We start from the raw sequence: 23,306 nt of genomic DNA, 5'->3' as shown, positions 1-23,306 counted from the left end.
TAGTGGTCTGTAATTACGGAAGCGTTGGTAGGCAACGCCAGGTTTGCAGATGTTGCACATCATTTGTGGTTTTCTTCTATTTGCGGATACCGTTCTGTATATGCAGTTGACCAAAGATCCGTAGTTATGGATGGATTCAAATATGGTCGTGTGCATGGGGCCTAACACTAGGATAGCAACAACCTTGCTCAGGCACTTGGGAGATGGAGAATATGCCTTAAATAGTCCTGGGAAACAGCAAAAGGTGATTGGGCAACTTTAGATTTGTGTGCACTGCCCCTTTAAGAGGTGGCCGGCACGCACGCGCACTAGGAATCCAGTGGCAGTGAGCCGCAGAAGACTGGGCACGCCAAGAGAGGCACAAGACCCGCTGGCATTACACCGGTCCAGCACAGCGAAGGCAGAGGAGTAACTTATTACAGAAGTCAAAGGAGCTGAAGAACAATTGTTATACACTAGGACGAGACGGATCTTGAATGGTATTTTAATAAAGACTACATGTGGACAAACACCACCAACATAGTGCACGCAGATTAAATGTTCCATACAACGTTTTTCCACATGCCTTAAAACTTCATTGAAATCACCAAACAATTATAAATCACTAATAAATAAAATATTAGAGAAAACAAACCCTATAAAATAGAAGATAAAAAGGTTTAAAAAGCACATCTGATATGTATTTCAATTATCTCAAGCTCTTCACAAGACATAGGCCCAGCACACTTTGTATTTTTGTGCTCTAACCCCTTTCATATGCCGAAATTGTGAATAGATCCAAAGAGGAAGAGCATAAAACCGTTATATATCTCATTACTATTGGATACATAAAAAAGGCATAAAAACTAAAAAAAAAATAATTGCACCAAAAGTGCAAAGTATGAATTGAGCCATAAGATCATTGAAATGAAGATACATTCAGCTGCACATTTTTCTGTTGAAAGGTAAGAAGAAAATCAAAGGAAAATCATACAAAACATATGTGAGAGAAGCAAAATGATACAAGCAGAATGTCAAGGGTTCAATATACAGGGTCTGGTGATGGTTTCCTCTTAGAGGAAATAGGAGTATAGCATTTGTAACAGCGAGCTTTCAGAAAATTGAAATACTAGAAACTGGAGTTCACACCTTGCAACCAAGATCTCAATTTGTAGAAGAAAATTAAATTCTGGGACTAAGGTGCCAATTGCGACAGTGTTCCTTTAAGGCCGGGTTCCCACGTAGCGTAAACGCTACGTATAATCTGCAACAGAATTGTATGGAAATTCTGCAGCATTTACAGTAGCGGCAAAAACCTGCAGCGTAAATGTTAATAAATCTGACTTACATTTCGGAATTTAATTCCGCAGCTTGTCAATTTATGCTGCGTATTTGCCGATTTTCCGCTGCGGGTTTTCCCCATTGAATTCGATGGGGATGCAAATCCTGCAACAGAAAGCCCAGCGTTGCAACTTTTGTGGCGTATTCGCGTAGATTATGCCCGCAAAAATTGCAACTCGGCCTCCTGGGATGGCGTTTCATCCCATGTGACCGCTGCAGCCAATCACAGGCTGTTGCGTCACATGGCCTGCAACATCATACGAGGCCCGGCTAAGTGCAGAAAAGAGGGAGGGGGTACGTATGGATTGATTTTTTCAAGCGCTGCTTTCCGCAGCAGAATTTCCATCTGGAAAACCACACCACAATCTGGTGCGATTTTTCGGCCGGAAGGTGCTGCAGGTTCCAGGTCGGATACGCTGCACAATTTTTACGCAGCGTATCCGACCAGTGGGTACCCGGCCTAAGAGTCGATAGCACTAGTGAACCAGGATGCTTACGTATTGTTGCCGGTAGAGAACATCAGGGAAGGAGGCACTTTTAATAAACTATTGATGTTTCAGATTAAAAATTAAACCTCTAGTACGGCCATGCTTTGGGGAAATGTGTAGGCATTGGTCTCGGGAAAATTGGAGAGTGAAGGACGTGGGTCAATCTTTGTCTTCATTCACTACGGCTGTAACCAGCTCCAGTCCATGCTCTAAACAGAGAAACACATGATTATATTAAATTAATACAACAGCAGAAAAACCGCAACCAGTTTCACAGAATGGCATAGGGTTTGATAATAATTTCTTCAGTGTCCGTGTGTCTGACACGCAGGATCCACCTGTAATCGACCACATCTAAGCCATGAACGTAGAGGTGATCGGTAACGGCTCGATCCTGTGTCAGAGACACCCAGGACCGGCTGACACAGGTCTCAGCGCCAGATACAGCTGCTCTCTATACAGGATACAAAGCAGCTGTATCTCAAAAAGTAAAAAGAACTTGTAATAAAAAGTATTGAGAAAGTCGCAAACACACCGATACACATTTTTATGAAAAAAACAGGTGTACATAGCCGCTAAGGGATATGAATAGCCAAGTATTGCTATTATCAGAACATTCAAGGTTAAATGTGGGTCATTTAAAGAATAATACTAAAATTAATGCGACGCTCATCAAAAAAATATCTATTAGAATTATTCAAGGGGGCTCAAAAACGTTAACTGAACAATTAGACTTGGACAGCCTCATATCTTATGGTATATGGGTGTGGGCCAAAGGTAAGATGTTCGTGTTTGTCAGGAGTTACGCTTTACACTTTTGGTAGCCAGGACATTTGCCACGCTTTTGACAAGCACAAATTAGAGCATAAAACCCCCCCCCCCCCCCCAAAAAAAACACACTACACCCGCATACCATCTGTTTTCTCAAAGTAGACAACTGGCACATAGCCAAAATGCCGCTCAGCACTTTATACACAGACACCTTCATGCACCATCAAAATTTAATTTTTTGAGCATAATTCATAAAAAACAATGTTGCTAAACGTGCGACCCAAGCAAAAAACTGGACGCACAACATCTCCTAAAAATGTAAACTGTACAGAGATCACACATACCACTTATGCCTATCTTTAAAAAACCATCAAAACTGAGGAAACCAAAAATCTGGTTAGACGTTTTAAAAATAAAATATATATAAATAAATTTTTTAAAAACACCAGGATTACACGCCTTGAAAAGTGAGTGCACCCCCCAAACCCTACATTTATCCTGAAAGCAGACTGCCTTACGATTGCAGTTGTTTTGGCGTGCCGTTAACAGCTATGTTCACCTTACGTAACTTTGTACCAAATAGGAAGAACTTTTTGAAAACTCGCATACAAGCACATGGACAAAAGTTAATGGGTCATCTGAAGCCATACAGGGACAGAAGGAGGATCACAGATCCTCCTGCTCCTCCTCTCCAGGCTGAAGTGAGAGCTGCAAGAGTCACACCTTTAAAACAAGACCAAGATCGCGGTCTAGCCTGTGCTAGAGCGCTTAATAGCAAGGACATACCAGATACGTCCTTGGCCACTAAAGTGCTTTACTTGCCAGGGCATAGGAGATACGTGCTTGGCAGGAAAAGGGTTCAATTCGACGTGAAGTTCCATCTAAAAACTTCCAGAATATACAGGGCTATTAGGAGTATATATACACACTTACAACAAAGCTTCTTTCTCGCTCCGTGCTCTCCAGAATCAAGGTGCTGAGCTGCTTCTGATAAAACAGGTTTTCATCTACGGCACTTTTAGAGGTCTCTCTGAAAAAGGGAACGGCTCAATTCAATAATTAAAAAAAAAAAAAAATACATTTTGCCTGTCAACAGCATTTAATGTACTATAAAAGCAGAAAGTCTTAGGCCTCATGCACACGACCGTAGCCGTGTGCACGGCCGTGATTTTCGGGTCGGCCGGCTGCGGACTGTCAGCGGACTGTCAGCCGCAGGCCGCCCGCAAATCGTGGGACATGCACATGGCCGCGGCCATTGTTTTCAATGAGCCCGGACCGCAGAACCGCAAAAACTACGGTCGTGTGCACGGCCCCATAGAAAAGAATGGGGCCGCAATTCTCCCGTGGATTTTCGGGGGAATTGCGGCCGCAAAAACACGGTCGTGTGCATGAGGCCTTAGACTTCCAGACCCCCACTAACCAAACTTATGTAATGTACATATCTAACTCATGTGACAGAAGTTGGAAAATCCTTTTAAAGCAACAGGTATAACAAATAACTATGAAACGCAAGAATAGCAAGCGTGTAAAGGAGGCCCGTCAGGTGAATGTACTGTGCAAACATAATCCATCATACTTGCTGCTCTTGTCTTTTGGGATCAACATAGATGAAAGAGCCTGTGGAGAATTTGGGTCTGTCCAGCCTGATGTACGAGGAGTGCTGGGTGTTTCTAAACTGGAAGGTCCTAGAGAACGTGCAGAGCTCTGTGTCTAAAAAGGAAAGAAAGCGGATTTACATACATATAGGATACGCACTATGGGGCAGATTTACTAGGAGTGTCTTGAAGGGGTTTGCCCATAATCAATATTTATCACCTATCCAACCGAACACGAGGAGGGGCTACCTTGCCGTTTCTGGGAGCCCCATATGAATGAAGTGGTACTGCGCATGATCAGCAACCGCTCCATTCATTTCTATGAGGCTGCTGTGCGGTGTCTTTGGCAGCCCCATAAAAATTAATGGAGCGGCGGCCAAGCCTGCGCAGTACCGCTTCATTCCATGGGGCTCTCAGGAAGGCAAGGTAGCCCATTCTCGTGATCGGTGGGGGTCCCAGCAGATGGACCCCCACCGATTAGATATTTATCACCTATCCTGTGGATAGGTGATAAATATTGATTATGGGGAAACGCATTTAAATTCAAACAACTTCAAATTAAAATAAATGTGGCAAATGTATTACAGTGGCTCATACTGGATGATAACTTTAGCACATCTTTAGCCACTTCTGTCTAGCTTTATACCACCTCCTGGTTTGCCTACTTTACACCACCTTTTTTGCAGCAAAAATCCCCCGAAAAAAACAAATACTTAACCCACATCTTTCAGCTAAGCCACGCCCCCACGCCGGATGAGTTGCAAAAGGTGTCACAATTTCTAAGCGTGGCGCACGACACAGAATTATGGTACATTTTGATTAGTAGAAGTTTGACAATTCATTTGGAACAGGCAACCCCCACCCACTTCTTTCCAATTCGTGAAGGGTAATCTATTCCAATAGGTTATTTGAGATAAAGGAAGTAAAGCGCTGCTCTATGAAGGTTACAAAGGACAACACAATGACCACACGCAAATAAGGTTTCCAAACCATTGTTGCCAAGGATTATTAACTCCTTAAAGGGAACCAGTCATCCACATTATGCCGATTGCAGTAGTCGGTCACTTATTTGCTTAAAGGTGAACTAAAACTTTTAGAAAACTTCTGATGTGTCATAGTGACGTCAGAAGTTTTGATCGGTGGGGGTCCGAGCAAAGACTTTCATTTATTTTTATTTTTTTTTAATTCCCAGGAGCATTTTCCTTCCTGAACGTTTTACAACGGTGTTTTATTAGGTCATGTATGGAACGTTTTAAATCAGCATACACAATGATTCAAGGGCGTCTTCGCAATCTGATTTTGAAAAACGGAGTGTTTTGTAGTGTTTTATATAATTCATATATATTTTTATTGTATTTTAGGTTTTATTTCTAGGTCAAAGACTATTCTGACAATTCCAATATTTTAATACAAAAACTCCAAACAACCGCTTTGAAAACCTGCGAAACAAACAATGCAAAAATGTCTCATAGTAAAATGAGGGTCATTTTGGAGTAAATGATCAAAGCAGGTTAAAAAAAAAATAAAAATAAAAAAATAAAAATAAAAAAAAAAAAAGAATAAAAATAGATTCAAGATGATCAAAATAAATGATCAGTGACCAAAGTAAAACCTGTTCTCGATCAAAAAGACTATAAATAAAAAAACACAAGCCCCTAAATAGGGATAGTGGTTACTTGAGATCATCTTCCTCCCGATCTGCTCTCTTTTAGGCCAGGACCACACGCAGTTTGTGCAGTTGTGTTTTTTAACCAAACACAGGAGCGGACACAACAGATATTAGATGTATTAGTCTTCCCTTTATATATATATATATTTTTCCTTTTGGATCCGCTTCTGGCTTTGGCTTAAAAAAAAAAAAAAACACAGGAGCCAAAAACTGCACCAAATACTGCGTGTGTGTGTGTCCCTGGCCTTAGTGAGCAGCAGGCGGCCTCCATGAGTTAGAATATACTTACACAAGCGATTTTCAGAAGGTGCCAGATCTCTCTCTGCCGTTTGGCCTGCATCTGCATCAGCGAATTGTCCGCTTCCTTTATGTTATTCACAGTCAACTCAATTTGAGGGAGCAAATCAATAATTTTCTGCTTACAGCCTAGAAGCCGGCTACGGAGACGACATACACCGATCAGATTACAGGAAAGGGAAAGGGAAAAAAAAACAAAAAAAACACATTACCGAATGGCTTTCAAGATTGCACAGGGTAGGGGTCAGATCTAACTCCTATTACCAGATTAGCATCAAAGAGAAAAGAAATCCAATTTTGATCATTCCACTTTCCTTAACCCCTTAGTGACCAGCCCATTTTAGGCCCTAATGACCAAGCTATTTTATTTGTTTTTCTATAGTCGCAGTCAAAGAGCTATAACTTTTTTATTTTTATTCTACATAGCTGTATGAGGACTTGTTTTTTTGTGGGATTAGTTGTACTTTTTAATAGCACCATTTTTGGGTACATATAATTTTTTTATTAACTTTTAGTAACTTTTTGGGGGGGGGGGGGGGATTATAAAAAAACCTGAAATTCCGCCATTGTTCTATGCGTTTTTAAATTGAAGCCGTTCACTGTGCGGCATAAATAACATGTTACCCTTATTCTATGGGTCGGTACGATTACGGCGATACCACATATGTAGAGGTTTTTTATGTTTTACGACTTTTGCACAATAAAAACACTTTTGAACTAAAATTATTTGTTTTTGCATCGTCGCTTTCCATGAGCCGTAACTTTTTTATTTTTCCGTCAATGTAGTGATTTTTTTGGGCTTGTTTTCTGCGGGACGAGACGTAGTTTTGATTGGTACTGTTTTGGGGTGCATTGGACTTGATTCATTTTTAATCTGACTTTTTGGGGGGCAATGGAAAAAAATTGCAATTTCGCCATTGTTTTTTGCGTTTTTTTTTTACACTGTTCACCTTTCGGTTTAAATTACCTATTAACTTTATTAATGGAGTCATTACGGTCGCGGCGATACCACATATGTGTACTTTTATTTATTGTTTTACACTTTTACTAAATAAAACCACTTTTTATGGGAAAAAATTGATTTTTTTACTGTCATTTTTATGAATAATCTTTATTTCACATTTATTATTTATTTCACTAGTCCCACTAGGGGACTTTACTGTGCGATCTTCAGATCGCTGCTATAATGCTCTGGTATACTTCGTATACCAGAGCATTATTGCCTGTCAGTGTAAATCTGACAGGCAATCTGTTAGGACGTGCCTCCGGCGCGTCCTAACAGGAATATGTCCAGGGCAGACCTGGGGGCTTTTATCAAGCCCCCGGCTGCCATGACACCCCATCGGAGACACGCGATTGCATTCGCGGGCCGCCGATGGGTGACAGAGGGAGCGCACTCCCTCTGTAAACAAAGTTAAATGCCGCAGTCGCTATTGACGGCGGCATTTAACAGGTTAAACGGCCGCGATCAAAGTAAACTTCGATCGCGGGCGTTGGAGCTCAGCTGTCATCAGACAGCTGAGCCCGGGCTCTAGCCTGCACGGGAGACCCGTGCAGGACTTAGACTAGGCTCACGTGAAAAGGCGTCAGCCTAAGGCCCCTTAGTGACCAACGTAAAAAGGCGTATTGGTGGTCACTAAGGGGTTAATGGTGTAGAAACTTGCAGGAAGACCATCTACAATGTATTACATCATTCCACAAGTGAAAGTGGCTTTTTTACGGTTTGCCAACTCAAATAACTTTGGCTCTGTTCACACTGTGTTTACAATCGGGAAATGCTCCAGATGAAAGCCTCTAATGTATAAGCATTCACGGCCCATAGAGCCCATTATAGAACAAACAAAAAAACGTATATACCCCACGGCATAATTTGCCTCTGTACAGGAAAGCGCAGCGGGCTAACATCTCGGCGGACACCAAAAGGCAACTTTTATATAGTTACATCCTGGAAGGTTTACCAGCACATAACTTACACTGAACGCAGTGTGAACACAGCCTAAGGCTTTATTCAACCGACCAGGTGTCAAAATCGGCCGTATAGAACAGCCGTTTTTTTTACAGCCGATTTGCAACCATGCGGGACCAGTTTTCATGGATCCCTCATAGACTTAAGTCTATTGGGGGACCCACGAAAATGGGCAAAAATAGGACATGTCCTATTTTTTCCTGGGCCGTGTGAATAGCCCCATAGACCTGCACTGATTTTAATGCAGCCGTGTGACGGTCGATTATCCCCATCGTCTGAATAGGGACTTAGATATTGGCAATATGATTAAAAACGAGTGATTTCTATCAGAAACGAAAATAATGATCATCAGCAAAACAAAAGTACCTTAAATGTCCAAAAAGCTCCTTTAGCACTTTATCCTGGCCCTGCACAGTCAGTACAATGGTTTTAACCATCTCCGTACTATCACTGTAGGCATTATCTGCAAAGAAAGACACGACGATTGTTATTTCCCACTCTGAACCAGTGATTTGCACTCTAGACTAAGTGAGATGCTATACCTGGCGATCGTGGCTTCAACTGCTTGTACAACTCTATAGCCTTCTGTTCCCTATAAAAGGGGAAAACAAACATCACATCAGTGGACACGTTTCAGATAGGTCAGGCAAGGCTGGCGGACAGCTAAATTCGTAGGTCTGCCACTAGGTGGCATGAGCATGCTTGGGGCTAAAACAGACTGTGGTTTCTATTCCACCTGCAATGACCTTCACCCCCTATTTCAGAAATATATAATGACTGAATGTTTCTTCTGTAACCTTGTAGCAGTCTTGATGAACGTCCAGACATGAAGTTATCACATTCCTTATTAATTTGTTTTCATTTCATTATTCACATACATATTCCCAAATAAACTCCCACACCACCTCCATTTTAAAGGCCAACAAGCTATTGTATTCTTGCCAAGAGAATTTGCAGGTGTTAACGCAAGCATATGAGAATTACAGTACATCTGTGATTGGCTCAATATGACATGTATGCTATTAGCTGAAACAGAGTTAGTCACATTGCCTCTGATTGGTTAACCTCAAGCCTATTCCCCTTTTGAAAGATATTATTGTGGTAGTTTTTGGCAATAAACCTCAGGAGTCTTTTTGAGCATACAAGCAATGTCCATCTCTTACTTCTCTCCGATATAATCTATGATCTGGATAAATTCCCGGAGTGAATGTCTGTTGCAACACTCGTCCAAAATTTGAGACTAATATTTTGAGCCATGACTTCAACATGTAGCAATAATTGCTTCAGATTTTCCATCCGGCTTTGCAAATTAAATCTCACATCGTTACATAGTTAGTACAAAAAAAAAAAACACACGTCCATCAAGTTCAACCAAGGGATGGGGAAAAGGGAAGGGAGGGATGATACATAATTTCTACACGGACATAGGAGCGGATATTTTTTTGTTCTAGGAAATGATCTTTGCCTTTTTTGCAGCATCTCCTGTCCCTGCTGTGACGGCTCCTGCGGTGACTATTCCATAGTTCTCACAGTAAAGAAGACTTGTCTCCTCTGCAGGTTGAACCTTTCTTTCTCCAGACGGAGGGAGTGCACCCTTGTTTTTTGAGGGGGTTTTACACGGAACAGGATTTCACTATATTTCTTGATGGGCCATTAATATATTTATATAAGTTAATCATGTCCCCCCTTAGTCGTCTCTTTTCAAGGCTAAATAGGTTTAGTTCTGTTAATCTTTCCTCATAACTTAGATTCTCCATGCCCCTTATTAGCTTCGTTGCTTTTCTTTGTATTTTTTCCAACTCCAGGGCATCCTTTCTATGAACTGGAGCCCAGAACTGAACCGCATATTCTAGATGAGGCCGCACTAATGCTTTGTAAAGTGGCAATATTACATCCCTGTCCCGCGAGTCCATGCCTCTTTTAATACACGACAATATCCTGCTGGCCTTTGAAGCAGCTGATTGACGTTGCATGCTGTTATTTAGTTTATGATTTACAAGTACACCCAGATCCTTCTCAACAAGTGACTCCCCCCAGTGTAGCTCCCCCTAGGACATATGATGCATGCAGGTTGTTGGTACCCAGGTGCATAACTTTACATTTATCTACATTAAACTTCATTTGCCAAGTGGACGCCCAAAACACTCAGTGCGTCCAAATCAGCTTGCAAGTCACAAACATCTTCCATAGACTGAACTATATTACATAGCTTGGGGTCATCTGCAAAACTAGAAATCGTGCTATTAATCCCATCCTCTAGATCAGGGGTCTCAAACTCGGCCGGGTAAGTGGGCCGCATATAGAAAAAATGTGAAGTGGTCGGGCCGCATTACTTTCAAATTTGATACAATACAAAATTATTGTTAATTAGTTATTTGAACTTCTATAACACTATATTACTAGATTAATAATACTACATTACTATAATAATACTGCTAGGTTTAAAATTTGAGAGACTTCTCCACGTGCTTATTTCAACAACCCAGCTTAAGTGTCGCTAAATGCAGTCCGGCGGCTCAGTTAGCACCCATGTCAAGATTGGGCAGCCCCTTTTTAGATAGTGCCACAGTACCCTCGGATGCTGCCGCAGAGCCCTGTGTAGATGCTGCCACAGCAGTGCCCCCCGTAGGTGCCGCCACAGCAGTGCCCCCTCGTAGGTGCCGCCACAGCAGTGCCCCCCCGTAGGTGCCGCCACAGCAGTGCCCCCCCGTAGGTGCCGCCACAGCAGTGCCCCCCCGTAGGTGCCGCCACAGCAGTGCCCCCCCGTAGGTGTCGCCACAGCAGTGCCCCCCGTAGATGCCGCCACAGCAGTGCCCCCCGTAGATGCCGCCACAGCAGTGCCCCCTGTAGATGCCGCCACAGCAGTGCCCCCTGTAGACTGGGACTCCTGCTCTGGGGAAGCCCCTGACATTGTCGATGTATGGACAGCGATGTCAGAGGCTTCCCCAGAGTCCCGGAGAAGAGCCGATAATAGCGCTCTGCCCGGGACGGTGCTATGGGGAAGACCCTGACACACTGTCCATATATGTGCAGCGATGTCAGGGAATTCCACAGAGTCATGGAGCAGAGCCTGTACTAGCGCTCTGCCCAGGACTCCGCTCTGGGGAAGACCCTGACACACTGTCCATATGTGGACGGCGATGTCAGGGAATTCCAGAGTCTCGGAGCAGAGCCGATACTAGTGGCTCTGTGTCCCGCGGGCCGCAGATGACAGCCCCAGGGGCCGCATGCGGCCCGCGTGCTTGAGACCCCTGCTCTAGATCATTAATAAATAAGTTGAATAATAGTGGTCCCAGCACTGAACCCTTGGGTCACCACTTATAACTGGGGACCATTCAGAGTAGGAATCATTGACCACAACTCTCTGGATACGGTCCTTGAGCCAATTCTCAATCCAATTACAAACTATACTATCTAAACCTATAGTCCTTAAATTTACCCATTAGATGTCTATGGGGGACAGTGTCAAATGCCTTTGCAAAGTCCAAAAACACTAAATCCACAGTGGCCCCTCTGTCTAGGCTTCTGCTCACCTCTTCATAAAAACAGATCAGGTTGGTTTGACAGCTTCTGTCCTCCGTAAAACCGTGCTGTCACTTATAATACTATTTTTTGTCACATAATCCTGTAAATAGTCCCTCAAACATTATCCCCACGATGGATGTTAAGCTTACTGGTCTATAATTACCCCGGGGAAGACCAAGAGCCCTTTTGGAAAACCGGCACCACATTTGCCCTGCGCCAGTCCCTTGGCATTATACCAGTCACTAGAGAATCTCTGAATATTATGAGGAGGGGGACAGAAATAACTGAACTAAGCTCTTTAAGAACTCTAGGGTGTATCCCATCTGGTTCCGGGGCCTTGTGTACATTTATTTAACTTAGCTTGGACCATATTCAGCCAATTCCGTATATCAACTGATATATTAACAGCACTGACAGCGGCTACATCAGCTGCTCCTTCATCAGTTGTATATACAGAGCTAAAGAACCCATTTAGTAACTCTGCCTTCTCTTGATCCCCTGTGATCAACTCCCCATTACCATTATCTAGGGGTCCTACATGTTCAGACCTAGGCTTTATTGCATTTATATTACTTGAAGAATTTTTGGGGGATTGGTTTTGAATCTTTGACCACCTGATTTCAATTTTGTATTTTTACAGATTTATTAAGCTCTCTGTAATTTACAAAGGCTGAAGCTGTACCCTCAGATTTCTATTTTTCATCTTTTTTGTCATATATTGCCTTTTTATAGAAAATGGAAGCCAGGGGTCAGCAGCCTTCGGCACTCCAGCTGTCGTGAATCTCCACTTCCCAGCATGCCCTGGCAGCCTTTGACAGAAATAAAGCTTTTGGCTGTCAGGGCATGCTGGGAGCTGTAGTTTCACAACAGTTGGAGTGCCCAAGGTTGCTGACCCCTGATTAAGCCTTGTTGGGTTTAATTTTAGTCGTTTATACTGGTTACCTATAGGAATAAATTTTGCACTAAAAATCTTCTTTGTATAATTAAAAATCTATTTATCATTTGTCCCATTATTTGACATTAGTTCTTCCCAGTCTATGTCCTGAATTTCAGCCCTCATCCTGTGGAATTTGGCCTTCTTAAAATTAAGTGTTTTTGCCCTCGCAGCCTGTGTTTGTTTTTTACAGTATAGGTAAAATATTACTATATTGTGATCACTGTTACCGAGGTTTTCACGATCATTGACGTTCCCAACAAGCTCTGCATTATTAGAAATGACCAGATCCAACAGAGCTTCACCTCTAGTCGGGTCTTCCACAAACTGGCCCGTAACATTTTTCCAGCAGAAGGTTAAGGAAATGTCTCCCCTTTGCAGTTGAAGCCGAACCATGATGCCAATTAGTATCCCGGTAATTAAAATCTCCCATTATCACTACAGTACCCGCCTGTGCAGCCCGCTTCATCTGTTTATATAGCTGACCTTCCATCTCCTCAGTTATATTGGGGGGTCTATAGATTACGCCAAAAGTAATATTTTCAGTATTTACCTCCCTTTGTAATTCCACCCACAAGGTTTCAACCCCCTCACAATCTTCACCCACTATTGTCTCTTTCACGCTCACCTTCATATCACTTCTCACATACAGACATACACCACCGCCTTCATATCACTTCTCACATACAGACATACACCACCGCCTTCACATCACACATACATACACCACCGCCTACATATCACTTCATACATACGTACACCACCGCCTTCATATCACTTCTCACATACAGACATACACCACCGCCTTCATATCACTTCTCACATACAGACATACACGACCGCCTTTCCTATTTGTCCAGTCTTTCCGAAACAGTGTAAAACCCTGTAGATTTACAGCCCAGTCATGTGAAGAGTCTGGCCATGTTTCAGCAACACCAACTATATCTATATTTTCTTCCAGTAACAAGACCTCCAGCTCTCCCATTTTGTTTGCTAGACTTCTGGCATTTGTGAACATACACTTTAACTTGCCTTTCAAATTGTAACGTTCAGTATCAGAAATGTGATTTGACATTTGGGCATTTTAATCTACCATGTGTAACAAAACATTGATCTCCTTATCCTGTTTAGTCCTCCCCAAAAGTTCATTTATCGACCCACCAATATAGTCTGACCCCTCTCTAACCTAACTACCCCTTTATTTTCTACATTGCCCTCCCTCGTCAGCCCTGGTTTTACCTCCCTCCTCAGCCCAAGTGGTGAAATATTTTTTTTTAGTGTAGAAATTGACCTGCAGTGCAGAACTTTTATTTTGAAATGGTTGCACATTTGTTGCAGACTTTTCTTCCTTGAAATGTACATTTTTTTTTTCTGTTGCAAACTTAACTCCAAGATGGCGCTCCCAATGCAACGAGTTTATGTCCCCTGTGCTGGTCTGTGATGACCCGGCTGACTAGGTTTTGTCCTATGACCACTGGAGCAAATCACAGACTGCAGAGTGACATTGGACAAGAAGTCATCCCTGGAGGCTGGCTCAAAACATACCAGCCGGGGAGGCCCGGACTCTTTGCTACGGCAGGGACAGAGGAGGCGCGTATGTCCTATTTTATTTTTTAATCCCCTCTGATCTCCTGTTCACTGTTCACCACAGCAGCAAATCCGGACAAAAATCTTAACCAATTTAGACACATTTGGTGTGGACTTTTGGCTGTAAATCCCTGCGGAAACTCCTCAAGGTCTTTTCTAACCTTTGAGAGTTCGACCATAATAGTAAAAAATGAAGGCAAAAAAACCCCCAAAAATAAAATACCCCCCCCAAAAAAAAGTCCTCCTCCTGCCAATCAGTTGGAACGCTAAAACTGACCCAATTACCTTAAAATAGACATGTAATATATAAATATTTACAGTAGACAATGACAATCACAAATGAAAAAAAAGGCTATCAATATATTACCAGAAAAAAAAAAAAATCTAAGTAAAGACAATATATTTTTTTTTTTACCATTGTTTTTTTTGTATACTAATTACGTATAATATATATATATATATATATATATATATATATATATATAAAACACATTTCTAACTATTTAACGAACGCGTGCTAAAAATGGCTAAACGGTGCCTGGTCCCGAAGGCTCCAAATAGCGCGGTCCTGAACCGGATCAGTGTTCTAGCACTCAGTACCACTGTTAAATTGTATTTGCACCTGCGTTAAAACTTTGCACCACACATTTTGCTATGGGAGAGAGAGTTATAACAAGACTACATGTCAATTCTGAATCTTACAGGTGCTCCATGACATCCCCCTGTCTGCGGGCATACGGACTACGCTGCAGTTCAACAATCTCGGTGTGAAGGCCCATGATCTGATCATCCAGGAAGGAAATTTCGCCAGCCTGTGTGTACGTAAGAAAACACGTGAGAATAGTATAGGACGACCACAACCTACATCTTTTCTGAAGAAAGCAGATTACTCAAGCTTATTAACTCCAAGCATGAGCGGAACAGTAAGATAGGTCTGGACAACATAAGTTGGCATGTTGTGGCAGTCGTGGCAAGGCAGGGAGATCCACTAAATCAGAAAACCATGCAATCAACTACACTGGCACTATTGATTTGAAGGTTGAGACACCACATGACTGATGTGGCCATAACAAGTCATTACACCTACATTACCATCATCAGTGCTGGAAAGATCAGGACACATTTTTTTTTTACTATTATGATTCCAGGACTGCTACAAAGGAAATTGATAGTATTTAGGCAATACTAATAAAATCTTCTCTCGTGCAGTTTTCATTGTGGCCCCTTTATTCTAGCAATCAGTGGGGGGACGGACGACAGGGCATAGACCACAATGATAACATCTTATGACAGGTCTCCGTTACATCTCAAAAAGGTGGGCCTCCCTTTACCGGTGGTAAATCACATGGATTTAAAATTTCATTTTTGTAAAAAAAAAAAAAATTAATTAAAAAACAAACATACAATACCTTTGCGCAACCAACTGCTCGATCTTCCATCTCTTTCCAGGCTCTCAACATCTTTTCAGATGCTGAAAGAAAAAAAAAAAAATATAGAAAAATTTACCATATTGGAGAATTGCAGACGGTCATGTTAAAGTTAATAGGAAAAGCCATTGTTTAGGCCTCATGCACACGACCGTAAAAACTCCCGTTATTACGACCCGTAATAACGGGCTCAGACTTCTATTGGCCACGGGTACCTTCCCGTTTTCTTACGGGAAGGTGCCCGTGCCGTTGAAAAAGATAGAACATGTCCTATTTCAGGCTGTGATAACGGCACGGACAGCCCATAGAAGTCTATGGAGCTCCCGTAATGACGGGTGGCTACATGTGTGCACCCGTCATTACGGCAGCGTTGCTAGGCGACGTCAGTAAATAGTCACTGTTCAGGGTGCTGAAAGAGTTAACTGATCGGCAGTAACTCTTTCAGCACCCTGGACAGTGAATACCGATCAGAATATAGGTCAACCTGTAAAAAAAATAAAAACGTTCATACTTACCGAGAACTTCCTGCTTCTTCCTCCAGTCCGGTCTCCCGGCCGTTGCCTTGGTGACGCGTCCCTCTCTACATCCAGCCCGACACCCCTAGATGACGTTTCAGCCCATGTGACCGCTGCAGCCAATCACAGGCTAATCACAGGCTGCAGCGGTCACATGGACTGCCGCGTCATCCAGGGAGGTCGGGCTGGATGTGAAGAGAGGGACGCGTCACCAAGGCAACGGCCGGGTAAGTATGAATTTTTTACTTTTATCTCGGAAAGGGCTGCCCCTTCTCTCTATCCTGCACTGATAGAGAGAAGGGGCTGCCGATTAGTGCAGTGTAATTTTGCATCGAAAACGTGCCCGTAAATACGGGTGGAATACGGGTGACACCGGACCCGTATTTACAGGCACGGGTCTGTAAATACTGGTGCAAAACGGGTCGTATACGCGTGACACCAGACCCGTATTTACGCCAGTATTTACGGGTGGGAAAAAATACGGTCGTGTGCATGAGGCCTTAAAGAGGACCCGTCACCTGCCCAAAAAACCACAGTGGACATGTTTGTTAGATTGCAGGCACCTCACAAATTCTGCCGTATTATAATCTTGTTCTTCTACCCCCCCCACCGTTCGAGATATCCGGGTCGTTAGTTTGTGTCTGATATGTAAACGAGGCCTTTGACTGTCAAGTGGGTGGTTACCCCTTATCAAGTGACAGGTGTTACCCGCCCACTTGACAGTCAAAGGCCTCATTTGCATATCAACCACCAAAAGTAATGGCTCTGATATCTCAGCAACGGTGGGGGCTAGAAGAAAAATAAAGCAGCTGAATCTGTGAGGCGCCTGCAATCAGATGTCAGTTGCAGTTTTTTGGGCAGGTGACAGGTTCTCTTCAAAAATTTGATGCTACATTTGTATAGTCCAGAAAATGTACTTAACGAAAACAGATGTACTGTAAAGCAACAGGTAAATTAAATAACCGTGCTTATTGCGTTATGTCACCTGTCAATGGGATGGGACATATCAGGAATCAAGTAAACAGACAGTTCTTGAATTTGATTTGCTTAAAGCAGAAAAAAAATGGGCAAGCGCAAGGATCGGAGCGACTGACAAGGGACAAATTGTGAGGGCTAGATGAGTGGGTCAGAAAATCTCCCAAATTTGTATTGTGGGGTGTTCCTAGCACACAGTGGTTAGTTACTACCAATGGCGATCCAAAGAAGGACAACTGGTGAACCGGCAACAGGATGATGGGCGTCCAATGTGTGTAGGGAGCCAAGTCTAGCCCCTCTGGTCCCATCACACAGAAGTGCTATTGTAGCAGAAATTACAACAAAAGTTAATGGTTAAGAGTGAGGTGTTAGATCACACATTGCATCTTGCGGTGTTTGGGGTTGTGTCTGTCCAAATTCCCGCGCTAACCGCGTGCGCCACCAAAAGCGCCTACAGTAGGCACATGAGTATCGGAACTGGGCCATAGAGCAATGGAGACAGGTGCCTGGTCTGATGAATCACGTTTTCTTTACATCATGTGGACGGCCGGATCGTGCGTCGCTAACCTGGATGCAATATGGGAAGAAGGCAAGCCGACAGGGTCATATACCCGTTATTGTGTTCCGCTAGGAAACCTTGGGAATCACGTGGATGTGACTGACAGTTTGGCAGTGCCCCTTTCAGTAGGATAATGCAGCCTGCAAAAATTGTTCAGGAATGATTTGAGGAACATGACAAAGCGTTTGAGGTGCTGACTTGTCCTCCAAATTGCCCTGATCTGAATCCGATAGAGTATCTGTGGGACGGGCTGTAAAAAAAGTCTGACCCATGGAGGCCACAACCTGGAAACGGACAGGAATTAAAGAATCTACTGGTAACGTCTTGGTGCCCGATACCACTGGACACCTTCAGAGGTCTTGAGTCCACGCCTCAAAGCAGTTTTAGCGGAACCGATACAAAATTAGGCAGATGGTTTTAATGATCAGAAGAACGTTGCCCAGAGCATCCCACTTCCTCCCTGAATGCATCCCGATATCTCTTCCTCAGGTAAGCGACGCAAAAGGTGCTGGTCTGCAAGCAGTGATGCGGTATATGACACCTTCCATGGCCAGCATTAGCTTTGATTTTATTTTTAATTTATGCTACAACAGCCTGTTGATCGGATCAGAATTGTCTCTCCACGCATCAATGGCCCTTATGACCCTTTCACTAGAATTCTAAGAGAAAAAAAAAAAGAAGCGTAGGGATACTGGCATGAAAAAAACTAAAAAAAAAAACACACAAACTTTTGTAAAAAAATATGATTTCCCCAAAAATGTGGTCTAAATAGCATCTCACAATCTCTATAACGAAAGGAACATTTTTGGGGTGTCGTGGCGCTGGCCGTACATCTCCAACACCCCTTTGTTGTCCTGTAGGCCTCGAGCTTCCAGCAAGATACACTACAGTCACTAACTTCTTCCATATTGGGTTGGTATAATGTTATAAAATATTTGATAGCAGCAGGTTGAAAGGGGTATCCCGTGGCTGTGGCACAATGAAGTGCTCGTCCCTGTGGCCTGAACTAGGGAGGAGAGGACGGACCTGCTCCAATGCTTTGTGTAGAAGAAAAATAATAACTAAATAAATGTCATTTTGTAACGGTTCTGCACTTTTAGGCTGAACGCACACGTTGCGTATTTCGTGTGGATTTTCATGCGGCAAATCCGCAGCGTAATACGGTACAAGCAAAGTAAAGGAGATTTCAAGAAATATCATCTACACGGTGCAGATTTTGGATTACCAATGTTACCTGTTAAATGCTGGAGCGCAGTCAGTACAGGGTGTGCGGCGTTGGGATGTAAAGCCCACATCCGATAAGTGGCGGCAGCATTGGCGTTACTGGGTGTGTGGACTGTGCGGGGCACATGCTCAAACTGTATCCCCAGTAAGGGGCAAATGTGAGCTGTAGAGTAGTTATAGTTCAACCCATGGTATTCATGAGTTTACAAAAGAAAATAAAAAATAAAAAGAAAGAGCGTATTCAAAAAGTCCAGGCCAGTGCGATTTATGCTTATGAAGATGGGCGCGGGTCCGACTGCTGGGACTCAAAGAATGAACATAGCAGTAGGGTGCAAGCGCAACCTGCCGTTCCGTTTATTCGGAGGGACAGGACCCTTGTTTTCGTGATGGGTGGGTGTCCCACCGATCAGCATGTTACCACCTATCCTGTGGTTAGGGGATAACACTTACTCTTTGGACAATCTCTTTAAAGGGGTTTTCCCATATGAAGCTTTTACGGCAGGGGTGCACAAATAGCAGCCCCCAACCAGCTCAGAAACAAAAAAAAGACAACGGCATGAGTTTTAAATGAAGTTATCCTTTAAAGGAAAAATCCCATCTGCGACATAAATGGCATATCCACAGGATATACCATAAATATCTCATCTCTGGAGCTCCCATAGATCAAGAGCATCCTCAATTCAGTACTAGAGAGAGGACAGGAGGCTGCGCTATCACCGCCCACACCTGCTCCAATGTAGTTTATGGATGAAATGCTCATAAGGTTTGTGTTCTGGTAGGTGGGGAACGAAACCCCCAACTTTGTTCAACCCTTGGCCGTGGCACAGTGAGTATGTGGAAAAGGTAGTGCACCCTTGATTTTTGGCACATTCACAGGACACCCCTCACACAACGTGTTACTCACAGATTCCATAGGCCATTTGATCACTGTAGCGTTCCAGATCTATCTCGATGCTTTTTTTGAAGAACTGCAGCTTGGCTTCCAGTTGCTGAGAGGCCGACACCATTGTATTTTTCATCCTCGTTAGGTTGGTATTGTAGCGCAGTAAACTAAGCCTTGGAAACACGTGTAATGTTAATAGAAAAACAAAAAGACAGTCATTAAACACACTGGATCAGGGCTACTTACATGGCTGCTCTTTGACCCTGGAAGAGGCGGCTGTAATCCTCCTTCAAGCCCGACACATAATGGACAGCCTCTGCCCACACCTTACGCAGTTGTACTATGGGAAGCTGCGTTTTGCTCTCCTGCACTGCGATCATTAAAGAAAAAGGATACATTATAAAAAAAAGTCACAGAAATACCCACAGAAGATTTAGTATAATGTGGATAGGTTTTCGTTTTTTTTAAATTTAATTAGACTTCAGAGGTTTCCTTTAATCCCTCTCCTGCTACTTTGGCTGACAATCTCCTAAATGGGGGAATGGACTGTAGACCCATAAGGCTTCGTTCACACCTGCACCTAGTTTTTCTGTTCTTTTCCCAACGGAGCCTCTGAAGAATATGTAAAAAGAGCCCTAACAGGTTTACTTAGAAGAGACGGACTCGTCGGCCGACCCAGCCGCGGGACTCGTCGGCCGACCCAGCCGCGGGACTCGTCGGCCGACCCAGCCGCGGGACTCGTCGGCCGACCCAGCCGCGGGACTCGTCGGCCGACCCAGCCGCGGGACTCGTCGGCCGACCCAGCCGCGGGACTCGTCGGCCGACCCAGCCGCGGGACTCGTCGGCCGACCCAGCCGCGGGACTCGTCGGCCGACCCAGCCGCGGGACTCGTCGGCCGACCCAGCCGCGGGACTCGTCGGCCGACCCAGCCGCGGGACTCGTCGGCCGACCCAGCCGCGGGACTCGTCGGCCGACCCAGCCGCGGGACTCGTCGGCCGACCCAGCCGCGGGACTCGTCGGCCGACCCAGCCGCGGGACTCGTCGGCCGACCCAGCCGCGGGACTCGTCGGCCGACCCAGCCGCGGGACTCGTCGGCCGACCCAGCCGCGGGACTCGTCGGCCGACCCAGCCGCGGGACTCGTCGGCCGACCCAGCCGCGGGACTCGTCGGCCGACCCAGCCGCGGGACTCGTCGGCCGACCCAGCCGCGGGACTCGTCGGCCGACCCAGCCGCGGGACTCGTCGGCCGACCCAGCCGCGGGACTCGTCGGCCGACCCAGCCGCGGGACTCGTCGGCCGACCCAGCCGCGGGACTCGTCGGCCGACCCAGCCGCGCACCACAAAACACATGTAACAGATAATACATTGCAGAAAAGCATTTTCCTGCAAATTGGGGAGGGAGTTTGGGGACAGGGGACTTCTATATCCAGAACAATGTACTACATCGCAAAACTTACCAATATAATTGACGCATTCAGACAGGTGTCTTGGTTGGAAAGGTCCTTCATAGGCAGTTTTACTTTTATCAAACAAATATACCATGTAGCTGTCCCACCCTCTCTGTGTACACAAAAAAATAAATGTGTAAAGGGGTTATTTCATGAATCGTATTCATACCACAAGTCCCGAAATGCTGTTAATCGCCATTTTTGTGTCATTTGCAGCGTTTATGGAATAAAAAAAAATAAAGAATTAATCCTATTCTATCATTCACTACTTCCATGTGTCCCCCTTAGAGCAGCTAAATTAGTGGCAGAATGAATCTCCTTCCCCCTCTGGCAGTGGACCATATAGTCCCTTCTTACCTGTCCTGCAGGAGTCTCCTCAGCTATACTGCCATGCTACTGTGGAGGCTCTGCTCCTTCCCTGACAAGCAGGACAGAAAGATATTATTATTGGCTGCTCTGCAGTGAGCAGAAGATCACTACGCATAAACCAGGCTGCGTGGGGAGTGGCTGAGCATCTGTGTCCATCCACCTAATGAGCTAGCGTTCACATTGCCACACACACCAGGTGGCACCGTACTAGGTAAGCAAATGTCAAACCTTTACTGGATCATTTTTTAAGATCGTGTAAACGGAAAACATTGTTCAATTTTTATTATCTATGAAATTAATAGGACATTTAATGGAAGGAAAACCACTTGAAGGGGTTGTCCACTACCAGACAACTGATTATCTACCAGATAGGCCATCAATATATCATTAGTGCGGGTCCGACACCCAGATCCCGCACCGATGAGCCGCTCCTGTGGCCTGCAGGCACCAGATGTTATTGCCCATCATGCGACAAGCAGTTGGCTCCATACACAGAATAGCGATTGCTATTTTCTTCTTACCACTCCATCGATCACACACTGGGACGCAGGCTTCCTGGGATCTAGAGATACTCCCATCTCCAGCAGCAATTCTTGGTTACATGTGGTTATTCCAGTCTCTCTTTCGACGCTAGACTGCAAGGAGTGAAGACTTTCCTCTGGTTGCAGCAGAAAGGACAAAATCCTGGCAGATGTCATGTTCAAGATGTGAACAATCTATAAAAGGAGTCAAATCAGTGAGCCACGACTGCTCAATACACATGTATCACTATAAATAGTCAAGTGATAACTAGGATTTACCTTTAAATTAAGAATATGGTCCATTATCCAAAAACACTGGGGGTTGTCCAAACCTCCGCCTCGTTGTTGAGGGTCCCAGTTCAGAATCAGCTGTAACCAGGTCTCCAGCTGATCGACCATGATGCTACCGCAACAAAAGGGAAAAAGTTTAACTTCAAGTTAATTCAACAAACTGCACTGCAGGAAACAGTCCAAAGGCTTTTACATGGGCCAATGATCGGGAAAACAAGCGATCATAAGAGATCACTGCCCTGCGTGCCCAGATTTTGCAGGGAGAACAAAAATGCAATTTTCCCCGTTACGGTCATTGAGGGGGACAGCGCACCATGGGAAGTACTGGTTTCTATAGTGATCAATCGACCAGTTGGTCATCGATATGAATCAATAGGCGATCGGTCAGGGTCCGACTCCCGACGATCAGCTGTTTTGAAGGGGGTGAAGCGCTGCTTCCCTTTAATTTCTTCTTGCTCACGGTGAATCGACACGGCGATTCACCGGTATTGAATGAAAGAAGGTTGCAATACTGTGAATTACTGCTTCATCCATGTCGACGAATCACAGTGAGCAAGAAGAAATGAAGGGGCAACAGCGCTCGTGCAGCAGATTTCCGGGGGACCCGGGACACTGACCCTGACCCATCAGCTATAGATGGCCTATCTGCTATTGATGGCCTATCTGCTTAGACCATCAGATTTTAGACACTGGAAAACCCCTTTAATAACTTGTTTGCTAAAAGTATCAAGATGTTCAATCTAACAAGTAACAAACCTGCACAAATTATTGGGCTGTGGCAAGTGTGCGCTGAAGCGAATTTCCCCCGACATCTCTTCATAAGCGTATATGTGTTTAGGGTCCTTCTTCTTGATCTTCTCATGCCTTTAAGAGAAGAAACAATTTTATACATAGAAGTAGAGGTTAACAATTCATTTAAAAAGGGATTGTATTAGGACCATTT

At 44.2% G+C, this 23,306-nt stretch overlaps 1 protein-coding gene across 2 annotated transcripts in view; it reads right to left on the bottom strand.

Moving 5' to 3' along the window:
• Positions 1-468: 468 nt before the first annotated feature.
• CHUK (component of inhibitor of nuclear factor kappa B kinase complex) overlaps positions 469-23,306 on the bottom strand; it is a 31,055-nt gene continuing 8,217 nt past the window's right edge. For both annotated transcript variants that reach the window (XM_075841847.1, XM_075841848.1), the window contains exons 8-21: positions 23,120-23,227; positions 22,352-22,475; positions 22,073-22,267; positions 21,192-21,294; positions 19,982-20,105; positions 19,757-19,908; positions 15,562-15,623; positions 14,855-14,964; positions 8,649-8,698; positions 8,473-8,569; positions 6,133-6,280; positions 4,156-4,289; positions 3,513-3,609; positions 469-2,017 (exon numbers count right to left, since the gene is read on the bottom strand). In XM_075841847.1, the coding sequence (XP_075697962.1) occupies positions 1,988-2,017; positions 3,513-3,609; positions 4,156-4,289; positions 6,133-6,280; positions 8,473-8,569; positions 8,649-8,698; positions 14,855-14,964; positions 15,562-15,623; positions 19,757-19,908; positions 19,982-20,105; positions 21,192-21,294; positions 22,073-22,267; positions 22,352-22,475; positions 23,120-23,227 (1,534 nt within the window). In that variant the 3' untranslated portion in view covers positions 469-1,987. The remainder of the gene's footprint in view (positions 2,018-3,512; positions 3,610-4,155; positions 4,290-6,132; positions 6,281-8,472; positions 8,570-8,648; positions 8,699-14,854; positions 14,965-15,561; positions 15,624-19,756; positions 19,909-19,981; positions 20,106-21,191; positions 21,295-22,072; positions 22,268-22,351; positions 22,476-23,119; positions 23,228-23,306) is intronic.

The sequence above is a fragment of the Rhinoderma darwinii genome, chromosome 11 (assembly GCF_050947455.1).
Source record: "Rhinoderma darwinii isolate aRhiDar2 chromosome 11, aRhiDar2.hap1, whole genome shotgun sequence".
NCBI classification, from domain to species: Eukaryota; Metazoa; Chordata; class Amphibia; order Anura; family Rhinodermatidae; genus Rhinoderma; species Rhinoderma darwinii.
The sequence above is the reverse complement of the archived record's forward strand: the minus strand, read 5'-3'. Positions and strand labels throughout refer to the sequence as shown.